The sequence below is a fragment of the Gossypium arboreum genome, chromosome 7 (assembly GCF_025698485.1).
Source record: "Gossypium arboreum isolate Shixiya-1 chromosome 7, ASM2569848v2, whole genome shotgun sequence".
NCBI lineage: Eukaryota > Viridiplantae > Streptophyta > Magnoliopsida > Malvales > Malvaceae > Gossypium > Gossypium arboreum.
The window spans coordinates 103,321,752-103,333,724 of NC_069076.1; the positions used below are offsets into that span (position 1 = coordinate 103,321,752).

At 31.5% G+C, this 11,973-nt stretch overlaps 2 protein-coding genes across 3 annotated transcripts; one reads left to right on the plus strand and one right to left on the minus strand.

The window, feature by feature from the left end:
* Positions 1–1,954: 1,954 nt before the first annotated feature.
* On the plus strand, positions 1,955–5,946 carry LOC108459956 (ATP-dependent 6-phosphofructokinase 6). 2 transcript variants are annotated; one of them, XM_053031163.1, is made up of 14 exons: positions 1,955–2,344; positions 2,630–2,676; positions 2,766–2,805; positions 3,310–3,372; positions 3,468–3,605; positions 3,702–3,860; positions 3,971–4,024; positions 4,098–4,166; positions 4,264–4,393; positions 4,469–4,734; positions 4,833–4,878; positions 4,964–5,118; positions 5,259–5,454; positions 5,761–5,946. In XM_053031163.1, exons 1-13 carry the CDS (start codon positions 2,111–2,113, stop codon positions 5,436–5,438), a joined length of 1,581 nt encoding a protein of 526 aa, XP_052887123.1. In that variant the 5' UTR covers positions 1,955–2,110; the 3' UTR covers positions 5,439–5,454; positions 5,761–5,946. The 2 variants fall into 2 exon arrangements, with proteins under 2 accessions (XP_052887123.1, XP_017614842.1); XM_017759353.2 differs by lacking the exon at positions 5,761–5,946 and having other exon boundaries at positions 1,959–2,344; positions 5,259–5,616.
* LOC108459966 (serine/threonine-protein kinase Aurora-1) lies at positions 5,532–8,252 on the minus strand. Its single transcript, XM_017759363.2, has 9 exons — positions 7,990–8,252; positions 7,551–7,667; positions 7,208–7,354; positions 7,015–7,110; positions 6,829–6,924; positions 6,645–6,741; positions 6,428–6,545; positions 5,939–6,011; positions 5,532–5,842 (listed from the first exon to the last, which is right to left on the minus strand). Exons 1-9 carry the CDS (start codon positions 8,020–8,022, stop codon positions 5,741–5,743), a joined length of 879 nt encoding a protein of 292 aa, XP_017614852.1. The 5' UTR covers positions 8,023–8,252; the 3' UTR covers positions 5,532–5,740.
* Between the last annotated feature and the right edge of the window lie 3,721 nt (positions 8,253–11,973).

Consider the following 11,973-nt stretch of genomic DNA (forward strand, 5'->3'; position numbering starts at 1 on the left):
AGTAAGATTCTTTAACTCAATATCATAAAGTGGAGAAAGAGTATTTATGAATTGAGTCAAGACTTACTTCCAAATAAAATTTTTAAATTCAAGTCAGACTTACTTAGGGTGTGTTCTCCATTGCTTTTGGGATGAACTTTTTTAAAAAAAAAATACTTTTCTCTTAAAAGCAATGAAGAACAAATATCATTAGGGCAATTTTTTTAACTTTTGGGATGAGCTTTTTTAGAGATGAAAAGCAGTAAATTTTAGCTTTTTCAGCCAAAAAATACTTTTGGCTGTTATTTTACCTTTTTAACCTTACTTTTTTACTTAAAATGTGTTTAATACTATTATTTTGTGTTCTCTTTCTTGATTATTTAATATGAGTTTTACAAATATGTTAAAAGCATTAAGTAAAAATAAAAATATTTTTAAAATAATATAATCGTGTCAATATCTAATTACAAATATTTAATTATTATATTTAAATATTTAAATATAGTTTATATATTCTAATTAAATTTAATAAATAATTAATATTAATTACTTAGAAATATTTAAAATTAATATTATATATTAAAATATTAACAATAAGTTATAATAAATTATTTTTTATATTTTTACTAAAATATCATAATATTAATTAATTTAAACATTATTTAAATACATATTTTACTTTATAATATCATGTCTAAAATAGATATTTTACTTTTCAAAAGACTTTTTGACAAAGAATATCAAACACTTAAAATTTTCCAAAGACTTGTCAAAAGATTTCTCAAAAGACTTTTCAAAAGAATGAAGAATCAATTCTTAGACTTACCTAAAAATTCATTTTACCGTTTGAAAGCAATAAAAATATTATTTATTTATATTTAACCATAACATATATATATATATATATATATAAACAGTTTGATGGAACACTCAACTTATGAACATTTCCACACAATTTTAACCGGGTTGCATGATCAAATTTTTATATTTAAAAATGTCATAAAGTTGATTTAATACTTTTTATGATGTTATTAATTGAACTTCAATTATTAAATCAAAATAGAAGAAAAATAAATTCATAAAATTAAAATTAAAAATTTTTTTTTTTTAAGTTTTACTAGTATAAAGACAATACAATTACAACTACAACACACGTACAAATATAAATATATGTTCGATAAATTACAATGTAAAACCCAACCAATACAATACATAGCAGATGAAAAATGGGACAAAAGTTGAATTAATCCAGAAAAAATTGAACGAAACTTACACATAGTTGGAACTCAACGAAACTCAAACCTGAGCCTTCAAAGTCGAATATCTAAACCTTTGTTAACAATACCAAAGTCCCGTTAGCTAAAAATATTAAGAGTGTGTTTATTAACTATATTATCTTTTCACTTAATATAAAAATTAAAAAAATGTTGAACATAATGAATGGATAACTATTTATCACTTAATATTGAAAATATTAAATTAATTTTATTATTAAAAATAAATTAAAAATCTTATTTTTGAAATAAATTATTTATTCATTTTATTAAAAGCTAAAAATTCAAAACTTTCTTTAATTTTGGATAAAAATAATTCAAAATAAAATAAAAATAATAAAATTAAAATTATGAAATAAAGGTTGAGGTATACGTTAAGTCTTTATACCCTTCATAAATTTAGAATTTAGTCTCTTTACTTTTTAGATTTTTAAATTCAGGTACTGTTAAAAGTGTTAAAAATATTTTGTTGAATTCAAGTTAATTAATTACATGACTACCAAATGAGTATCTATCGATGAATATTTATTTTTTATTTCAAATGTTAGATCAATAAAATTAATAACATTAAATTTTGATATCTAAAATAAATAATTTAAATTCTTAAAATTTAAAACATAAAAATTAAATTCTAAATTTACTAAAAATACAAGCTTATAATAAAATCCGTAATTACCCTTACAATTAAATTCAGGGAAAACATAAAATGCGGCGCCTCCAGTATTTGAACCAACAGAAAAAAGAAGAAACCTGGGATAAGGATCCATTTCGAAAAATTGTCGTGGGCTACATGCATATTGACGTGGGCGATCCAACTCGGATAAGCATCCACCACCTGTTTTTCTCTCTCAGCTCTGATGGGCACTCTCAATCTCTATTTTCAAATACAAACCCGCTATATATCACCATCCTCACCCTCTTTCAATACCTTCACAATTTCTTTAACCACAAACAGAAAAAAATTCAACTGTTCACGTATTTCTTTGTCGATGGGAAATCCCAATGATACCCATACCAAGTTAGTTCCCGGTGCTGCCGGTTTCCTGCTCCAAGACGTTCCTCACTTTACCGATTACCTTGATCATCTCCCCGTACTTCCTCTTTCTGTTTGTATATTTAATGATTCATTAAATGGGGATATTGGAACTTTGAGTGAACTGAGTTTGTTTTGTACTTAAAGGGGTGAAATTGCATTTGCAGCCTTTATTATCTTTTGATCAGCTTTGGGTTTCATTGGTTTGTTGGGTATTAATGAACCCAGATTATTATTATTATTTTTTTTTTGGGGGGGGGGGTATGTTAATGAGTTACTGAACTTTACTTAATATGTGCTTTCTTTTATTTCTCATTTATTTGTGTTTTATTCATGTGACAAGAGTTATCCAAATCCATTACAAAATAATCCAGCTTATTCAGTTGTCGAGTGAGTAAACCAAACCAAACCTTAATTAAGTTTTTTTTCATCAGCTAATCAAGATGAGTAATTTATTTGCATGCCTTTTTGTTTCACAGGCAATACTTTGTTGATGAGGATGATACCGTCACTGAGAAGGTGAATCCTTCTCTTAGCGCTTGAACTTTTCTATTTTATGAGAAATTTATTTAGGAATAAAATGGAATTACATGGAGTCTTCTCTATTTAAAAAAAAAAAAGCAAATTAATCCCTATTCATAAGATCAAATAAGAAATTGTTTTCTTTTTGTTAAAAATTTCATTCTGTTTGTAGAGTTAAAAACTGGTGTGGTTGATATATAGCCAGTTTTCAATAGTATAAGTGGATGTTGTTTTTAATTGAAAGACCAGTTTGCTCTTTAACATAATGTATAAGGACTATTTTGTTCATTTTTTAAGTAAAAGGGACAAATTGCAATATGACTCTTAGTACAGGGGCCTCTATTACATTTTTTACCTTTATTTAGAGTATGTATATATATATCTATATTCCGTTAGAAACTTTGTTTTATGAAGGAATGCACTGAAATTTTGATTGTTTTCATTTTTGTACGTTCTTAATCAGTAGTATGGTTAACTGACACACTAGATTTTTAATCATAGATTGTTGTGCACAAGGAAAGTGCAAGAGGGGTGCATTTTCGACGCGCAGGACCTCGCCAAAAGGTACAATTGGTCATCTTGGTTCAATGCTATCGGGTTCAAAGTTATAAAATGATAAGCAATGGACAATTCACTGTCACATGCTGTGTGCTTCTCAGGTGTATTTTAAATCAGATGATGTTAATGCATGCATTGTAACATGTGGTGGTCTATGTCCTGGGCTCAACACGGTCATCAGGGAAATAGTGTGTGGCCTCTATCACATGTATGGTGTCCGAAAAGTTCTTGGAATCGATGTAAGTAATTTCGATCTTTAGGCATTCAAACCTATAATAACTTGGTTTAGCATCATGTAGTAATCTCACTAGCACATATACATGATCCATATTTAGGGAGGATATAAGGGTTTTTATGCAAAGAACACTATCACCTTAACACCTAAGTTTGTCGATGATATCCATAAACGTGGAGGTACGATTCTTGGAACCTCGAGAGGAGGTCATGATTCTGTCAAGATTGTTGACCGCATTCAGGATCGTGGGATCAATCAGGTGCGTTAAGGCGCTAGAGTAGAGGCTTTCATCGGAGCCTCCTCTCTGTTTTATTTGAATACATGCTAACTACATTTTGTTGGTTCTAATTGTATCCTTTAGCGGTTCAGGTCTATATAATCGGAGGTGACGGGACACATAAAGGAGCAGCTGTGATTTTTGAGGTATTACCATTAGCTATTTTCTATAAATGTCAAATCATGTATGTTTTAGCTTAACTAATTTTGCTCCGGGCAGGAAATAAGGCGACGTGGTTTGAAAGTAGCTGTTGCTGGAATTCCCAAAACCATTGACAATGACATTCCGGTACTGATCATATCTATAAACTTTGTCCTTGTTACTTGATCGACAAGTTAGTTAATCCGTGAATGGCGTATTGTGCGTGGTTGCTGATTTTGTTTAGGTTATTGACAAATCATTTGGTTTCGATACTGCGGTTGAGGAGGCTCAACGTGCCATTAAAGCAGCACATGTTGAATCTGAAAGTATTGGGAACGGCATTGGACTTGTAAAGCTAATGGGACGCTACTGCGGTATGAAATCGTGACCAACTGTTGCTAATAATGCTAGGTGTTTCTTAGCTTCATTTGTTCTTCGATCCTCTGCAGGTTTCATCGCGATGTATGCTACTCTCGCCAGCCGTGATGTCGATTGTTGCTTGATTCCAGAGTCACCATTCTATCTCGAAGGAAAAGGTGGACTTTATGAATATATAGGAAAACAACTCAAACAAAATGGACATATGGTCATTGTAATAGCTGAAGGAGCCGGACAGGAACTTCTTTCCGAAAGCTTGCAGTCCGTGGACCAGCAAGATGCTTCTGGTAACAAGCTTCTTCAAGATGTTGGGCTGTGGATATCTCACAAGATAAAGGTGCTACCTTCAATCGACTGACCTCTGCTTTTGTTCTATACATGGCTACTGATTCGATATACATCTTAGACTAAAATACTTCCTTACACATATTATAGGAGCATTTTGCAAAGAAGAAAATGCCCATTAATCTTAAATATATAGGTTAGTATCCTGGTCACTTTATTTTGTTTTCTTCCTCTTAAATATATGTGTGCAATATATTTGAGTTGAGAAATTTGGTTTGCAGATCCTACATACATGATCCGGGCTATTCCTAGCATTGCTTCAGATAATGTCTACTGCACCCTACTTGCTCATGGTGCAGTTCATGGAGCAATGGCAGGGTATACAGGCTTCACCGTTGGTCCTGTCAATGGCAGACATGCTTACATTCCGTTCAATGTACGTTTATTAACTTCTCTGTTAGTGAACACAGTTTAATGTTAGAAACCATTAACCTCAATCCAGTGGTCAGTCCGATTATGTTTAATCGTTGATTTTGTTTGGACTACTTTTTCCTTACCAAATTTTTTCACCAACAGCGAATCATCGAGAAACAGAACAAGGTTGTGATTACCGACAGGATGTGGGCAAGGCTGCTCTCTTCAACAAACCAGCCAAGCTTCTTGAAACCTAGAGATATAGCTGAAGCCAAGAAAGAGAAATATCCTGCGAATGGCATCTTGGATGGGAAGATTGTAAAGACAATGTCAATGAATTGACCAAAGACATGCCCTTGTAAGTTCCATCGCATAGTATACCATCACTAGATATGTACATATTTGGCTACCATTAATGGTTCAGAAACTTTGGAGTTCCTTTGCTGTAAGACAGGCCACTGATACAAATCATAGTAATTTAACAGTGGATTACAGAAGAAATGCATTGTGATTTAACAAATATATGTTATTCCTACAAAGCTTGGAGACACAAGCAAAGTAAGGATTCATGGAATTTAAGTAACAGAACATTCTTTGCATAATCAATATTCATCAAGAAAAGAATATAGAGGAACAAATGTATCTTAAGCTTTATATATGCCAGATGGATCAGCATTCTGAACAATCCATGGATGCTCAAGAAGCTTATGTAGTGGGAGGCGCTGGGAGGAATCTTTGACAAGCATCTGTAAATAATGTTGAAATGTGTTCAGTATATGCCAATGATGGAGCATTGTCGTTATATTTATGTATTTGCAAGTAATAAAAGCAACAAAAGATACCTGACTAATGAGGTCCTTGGCTGAAGATGAAACTATTGGTTTTGGAGGGAACTTCAAATCCACTTGCACAATCCTATGAATGGAGAAAAGAGTGAATAAGTTACGATAGATACTCAAAAAGACGTACCCTAGTGAACTAGTTATGAAAAAGGAAACTTAAGTTTCAATCACGTTCTCTTTGTTTCAGAGCTCGGATTAATATTCTAAGAGTGTTCCTGGTCCCAAAAGAGGTACTCTTAGCTCAAACTGAAACAGAACTTGAACCTTTCTAAAATGCATCTCTTAACTCAGAATTGAAAATTAACCAAAAGCTCTAATCATGTTCTCTAGCCTCCGCAGCTCGGATATACCTTCTAAGAGTGTTACTCGGTCTCAAATGAGGTACTCTTAGCTCAAAACTGAAAACAGAACTTGAAACTTTCTAAAATGCATTTCTTACTCAAAATTGAAAATTAACCAAAAGCTCTAGTGTCGGCAGCTCGAGTTTACCTTCTATAAGTGTCTGAATGTTCTTTGGCCTCAAAAGGCGGGACTCCATAAAGAAACTCATAGCACAACACACCAAGGCTCCAGATATCTACACTGGCATCATGCTCTACACTTTCGACTGTGGAGAATAGAAAATATAAGGTGAAACTTAGTTCAATGAGATGACAAACAGTGCAACATTACAGTGTACCACTTAGTTCTATGGTTTACTACATACCCATTTCAGGAGGGAGATAATCAAGTGTACCGCACATAGTCCGCCTTCGGTTAAATGTATGCACAGACCATCCAAAATCTGCAATCTTTAGTTCACCCTGACAAGGAATCCGAATTGACTAGATAAGCACAATGAGACTTTCATTGAATAACCAAACGAGTACTAGGCATAGGTTAGGAATCACCTGTGCGCCGATTAACAGGTTTTCAGGTTTGATATCTCTGTGTATGACATGCTTTCCATGACAATAAATGAGTGCCCGAGCCAAAGAGGCAACATACTGCAGCAAAAAACATAAGCAACATATAAATCCATCGAACACAATACAAGCGCAACAATCCAATCGGGAAATGATAAAGAACAAACTCACGGTAGCAGCTCGTCGTTCGCTAAAGTATTTACATTTTTGCAGTTCTTTGTAAAGTTCACCCTTGGCTGCATATTCCAGAATCAGATAAACACGTTTCTGCAAAAAGGTTGTATTCAGAAAACCAAATGTTAATTCATACATAACATTTTCAATTACATACATACATCGTTGAATCATCAATATAGGCTCATACCTGATCATAGAAATATCCATAAAGCCTCAATATATTGGGATGGCGCAGGTGACTCTGTATTTCCACTTCTCGACGTAGTTGATGTTCAACTTGAGATTGTTGTAGTTGGCTTTTAAAAAGAACTTTGAGGGCCACAATATGATTGCTCTGTTGGAAAAATACACAAGAATCAGCCTAGTAATATCATTACAATGGGTGAGCATTTGATTTTTCCGGTCTATTCTGTCTGTTTTTCGAACTTACCACCGACCGAATCCTTCAAATTTCTTCATAGTTAATGAAAAAAAAAGGAGAAATGAACGAAAAAGGAAGAAATAATTGAAAAAAAGAAGAAGAAACAGACCCTTTTTTCTCTGGCTAAATAAACGTGGCCAAACTTCCCCCGTCCAAGAGGCTTCCCAATGTCAAAATCGCCAAGGGTCCATCTTTTCTTTTCAGCTGCCGGAACCTCCGAAGAAACCTATAATGGATATCAACAAATTAAAAATACATACATAAAAGAAAATCCCTAACATTGTCTCAAAAAAACCCAAATTTTCAAAACCCGCTAATCCTAGATCTCAAAGGGCACAAAACTGGACGCAAATTTGTCAAAATTCTAAACTTTGAACCTAGAACCCTAAATCAACCCTATTGCAGAATTGAAACTTTCCATACGAAGACAACCCTTATCGGAACTGTTCTCCATAAAAAACCCTGAAATTTTGGGCTTTCTTCGGTTATTGAATGATTAAAAACAAAACACACACACACACACACAAAAAAAAAAAAAAAAACTTCACCTTCTCTTGTTGTTGAGCCTCAGCAATCGCCATTTTTTTTTTTTTTGAAAGAAAATCTTGGGGGAGGCCTACAGAGTTAAAGGAAAAAAGGAAATAAAAGAGGGGTTATGGAGGGATCTGGGAGGAAGCCCCCATTGCAACGGTCGAATTAGGAAAATGTGCCACGTGGGAGGGAACGGTTGTTTTTTAAAATTGTCTTCTTTTGAGATCTGAAGAGGGGAGCGTCTCTATTATGAGAGAGAAGAGACTAACGTCACATGGCTGTCATGTTAGCTAGTTAACGTCCTACGGCTATGATCCTATTTATTTCCTATCGTGGGCCAAACAAGGTCGTAAGTGAAAAAAAAAAAACAATTGGACTCGTCTCAAAATATTACGTATTTTTTTAAGGATAAAACTACTTATTTAATCACTAGAGTTTACTCGTGTTCCTATTTTGATCACTTACTTTTTAAGTTTTGTTATTTTAGTCACTTTTGTTAGATAAGTTATCGATTTTAGTTACTCTCGCTAGTTAAATTATTAATTTCAATCACTTTATCGTTAGAGTAGGATGGATCACCAAACATAATGTTGGCGTGCAGGGGCATATCTAGGGGGCTGATAGGGGCCCGACCCCTTAAAATGAAAAAAAAATTCATTTAAGCTCTTTATAATTTATAAAATTTTAAATTAGAAATGATAAAATTACACTTTGGCATCCAAAAATGATAAAAACTTTATTTAATCATCTAAATATTATAGAGATATAAGAAATTAAAATGATGAAATTATATTTTCACTATCATAAGAATATATAATTTAATTTCGTACCCCAAATCTTTTTGACTTTGCCTCTGCCCCTAAGTCATATTTATTGATCTGCCACTATTGGCGTGGCCTAATATAATAATAAAATTAACCCTCAATGTTTATTTATTTTATTAATTTGATCTTGATTTTGAAAAAATAACAAATTTAACTATTAATATTTGCACATTATAACAATTTTGTCATGATTTTAGAAAATAAGAAAATAAAATTTTAATTTTAATTTAAAAATAGAAATTCAAAATTATTGAAACTTATAAAAATATATACTCAATAAATTATAAAAGTAGGTTTAACCCTTGAGCAACGCCATGAAAGGTTCCTTTTTCTCTTTCTTTTCTCTTTTTCTTTATTTATCGTGTGAATTTTGCATCTTCGTTTTTACTTGTGATTTTGCAAATTGTGTTCGATGAGCAGAGATGCAAAGATATTGCAAGAGAAATTGGTGAAAAAGGCGACACAAGAGATGAGAGGAGAAAACCATCAGAGCAAAAAAGCGGTAAGTAAAAATAATAAATATCAGAAGAAATTGGATTGTATGAGATGATTTTTTTCTATTGTTGATTTGACCAGACAATCAACGTCACGATTATATATCTAATCATAAAAAGTCAATTACTAGTAGTTAAATTATTTATCACAAAGTAAAATGATCTGTGACTATGTTTTACTTTTCATCTATTATGTAATACTGATAAGAGAACATCATTTTATTTGGGCTATGAATTATTGTTGTAAAATGATATACATACACAAAAGTCGTATGCTCAACGTACCAACTTTTAGTTACTTATCTATTAGAACTCAGGCTTTCATTTACATCAAAGTATACGAGTCACGCTGTAATACCCTGAAAATTTTTACAGTAAGATATCATAATAAGGAAATAAAGTGACAAAAAGGGAAATTTTGAGTTATGTCAATATTGAGAAGTATATTATGATATATTAATTCAAGAAAGGACTAAATTGTAAAAGCGAGAAAAGTTTTGTTGCACAAGAGTAAATATTCATAATTTGAGGGGTTAAAGTGTAAATATGAAAAAGTTGAAGGACCAATAGTGTAAATAATTTAAGAGTGGAATGATCTAGAAACTAAGGAAAATGGATGAATTAGGACCAAATTGAATAGATGAAGAACTATGAGGGACTAAATTGCAATTTTACCAAATTAAATGATGACTCAATGATGGAATTTTAAAAGATAATGAAGAGAAAATGGTCAATTGGAAGAGAGAAATCTAGAAAGTAATAATGATGCTAGAGATATTTTGATATTTTATAATTATTTAATTAGATAAATATTATTTTATTAATACTTTAATAATATATTTTATTATTATTTTATTAGTATATAAAGAAAGAAAGATGAGAAATTCTCATCCATATTTTCCCATGCACTAACGTGAGAGAAAGAGAGGAAGAAAGAAAGTTTTGCTTTCTTTACAATTTGGTATTTTTACCAAAAATTTACCATTTTCACCCAAAAATCAAATGAATTTCCATAGCTACCAAAAGACAAAAATGTTAAGGAGAGCATGGGGAGTTAGAATAACAAGTTGGATTCAAGAAATAGAAGCTGGAGGAGAGAGAAAATCAAGTTAAAGATTAGTATCAATAGAACAAGGTAAGTATATCAAGATTTCAATATGTTTTTAAGTTTGTTATTATTGACAAAGCATGGAAATAATGTTATAGTAGAGTTTTCTTACATAAGGTCCTATGTTTTTGATATGTTAGTGAAGAGAAGATAAGAGAAAGTGATGAGAAATGGTGTAGAAAAAGAAAATAAGGGTGTTATAACATGGTAATTAATAGATTGCACAAAAATAGTTTGGACAGCACCAGTAGACTAACTTTGAAAAATCACCATAAATTTTAGAAATCGAATTAGAAGATGGAAAAAATATGGAATTAAAGCTTATTGAGTATAGTTTCTCATAAAAGAAATAGTGTAAGCAATGGATTTGTAAATTTTGAGATATAATGAATTTTGTGAGACAAGGTCAGAATGAATTTGGGTTCCCCTGTTCTGACTTTGAAAAATCATAAACAACTGAATAAAAATAATTAGGGGCTTAAATTTATATTTCTAAAATCCTGAATGAGTCTATTTTTAAGAGAAACAAACAAGAACATCATTTGAATCCTGTATGAGGATATAATTAATTTTTGGTGAAGAGGGTCGAACTATCGATAGCGAAGCAGGGTAACTTTAAAGAATAAATCAGTACTTATTGGCTAAACCAAAATTCTGAAATTTTTATGGTAAGAATATATATGAGTCTAGATTCATGGAAAATTATTGGATATTAATTTGGAGTTCTATAGATCCAGATATAAATAATTTAGTAACTATGATGCAGATAGACAGCTTGAATATTCATAAAAGTAAATAATAAAAATTATGGATAATGTTACTTACAAGTGTGTTATCTACATTAAGGATGTGGAATGGAAAGGAGGATGAGGAAAAATATGTATGAATATTCATCTAGCATGGCTAATTTGCATATTTTAGGCTCAAGGACAAAATTGAATAAAAGTAAAACTGTAATACCCCATACCCGTACCTGAGACCGGGATAGGATATGAGGCATTACTAAAATTTTCAGAATAATTTCAATTAATTTATATTATTTAGTATTCATTTTCATGCTTCATGTAACATCCTTTTCATATATTCAATTCAAAATATCATATAAAATACGATACAATACTTAAATTTTCATATTTACATGCTCATTCAAGGTATCCGAACCTACCTGACTAAATTGCAGAAATACCAAGATTTAGGGGCATATTGGTAATTTACCATTTTCCCAAATTTCACCCAATCTTAAATTGATAATTTCATTCAATTTATTAATTTAGATAATAAAACAATTTATTCCCTTCAATTTAGTCATTTTTGACATTTTTACAAAATTGCCCCCTAAAGTTTTACTTTTATTCAATTTAGTCCATGAGCTTAAAACATGCAAATTAGCCATGCTAACTGAATATTCATATATATTTTTCCTCCTCCTCCTCTCCATTCCACATCCTTAATGTATATAACATTCTTGTAAGTACGAATTCACAATTTACTTATTAATGCTCACATCAATCTGTTCACACGAGTCATAGTCACTCAATTATTTATAATTCGAGCTACAGAGCTCAAAATTAAGAT

Excerpts from the sequence above, each read along its gene's own strand:
- LOC108459956 (XM_053031163.1), top strand. The coding sequence starts at position 2,111 with ATGGGCACTCTCAATCTCTATTTTCAAATACAAACCCGCTATATATCA. Across the intron at positions 4,735-4,832 it reads GGATATCTCACAAGATAAAG|GAGCATTTTGCAAAGAAGAA; the intron begins GTGCTACCTTCA and ends CACATATTATAG. Across the intron at positions 4,879-4,963 it reads CATTAATCTTAAATATATAG|ATCCTACATACATGATCCGG; the intron begins GTTAGTATCCTG and ends TTTGGTTTGCAG.
- LOC108459966 (XM_017759363.2), bottom strand. The coding sequence starts at position 8,022 with ATGGCGATTGCTGAGGCTCAACAACAAGAGAAG. Across the intron at positions 7,355-7,550 it reads ATTTAGCCAGAGAAAAAAGG|AGCAATCATATTGTGGCCCT; the intron begins GTCTGTTTCTTC and ends TTTTTCCAACAG. Across the intron at positions 5,843-5,938 it reads CCAAGGACCTCATTAGTCAG|ATGCTTGTCAAAGATTCCTC; the intron begins GTATCTTTTGTT and ends CATTATTTACAG.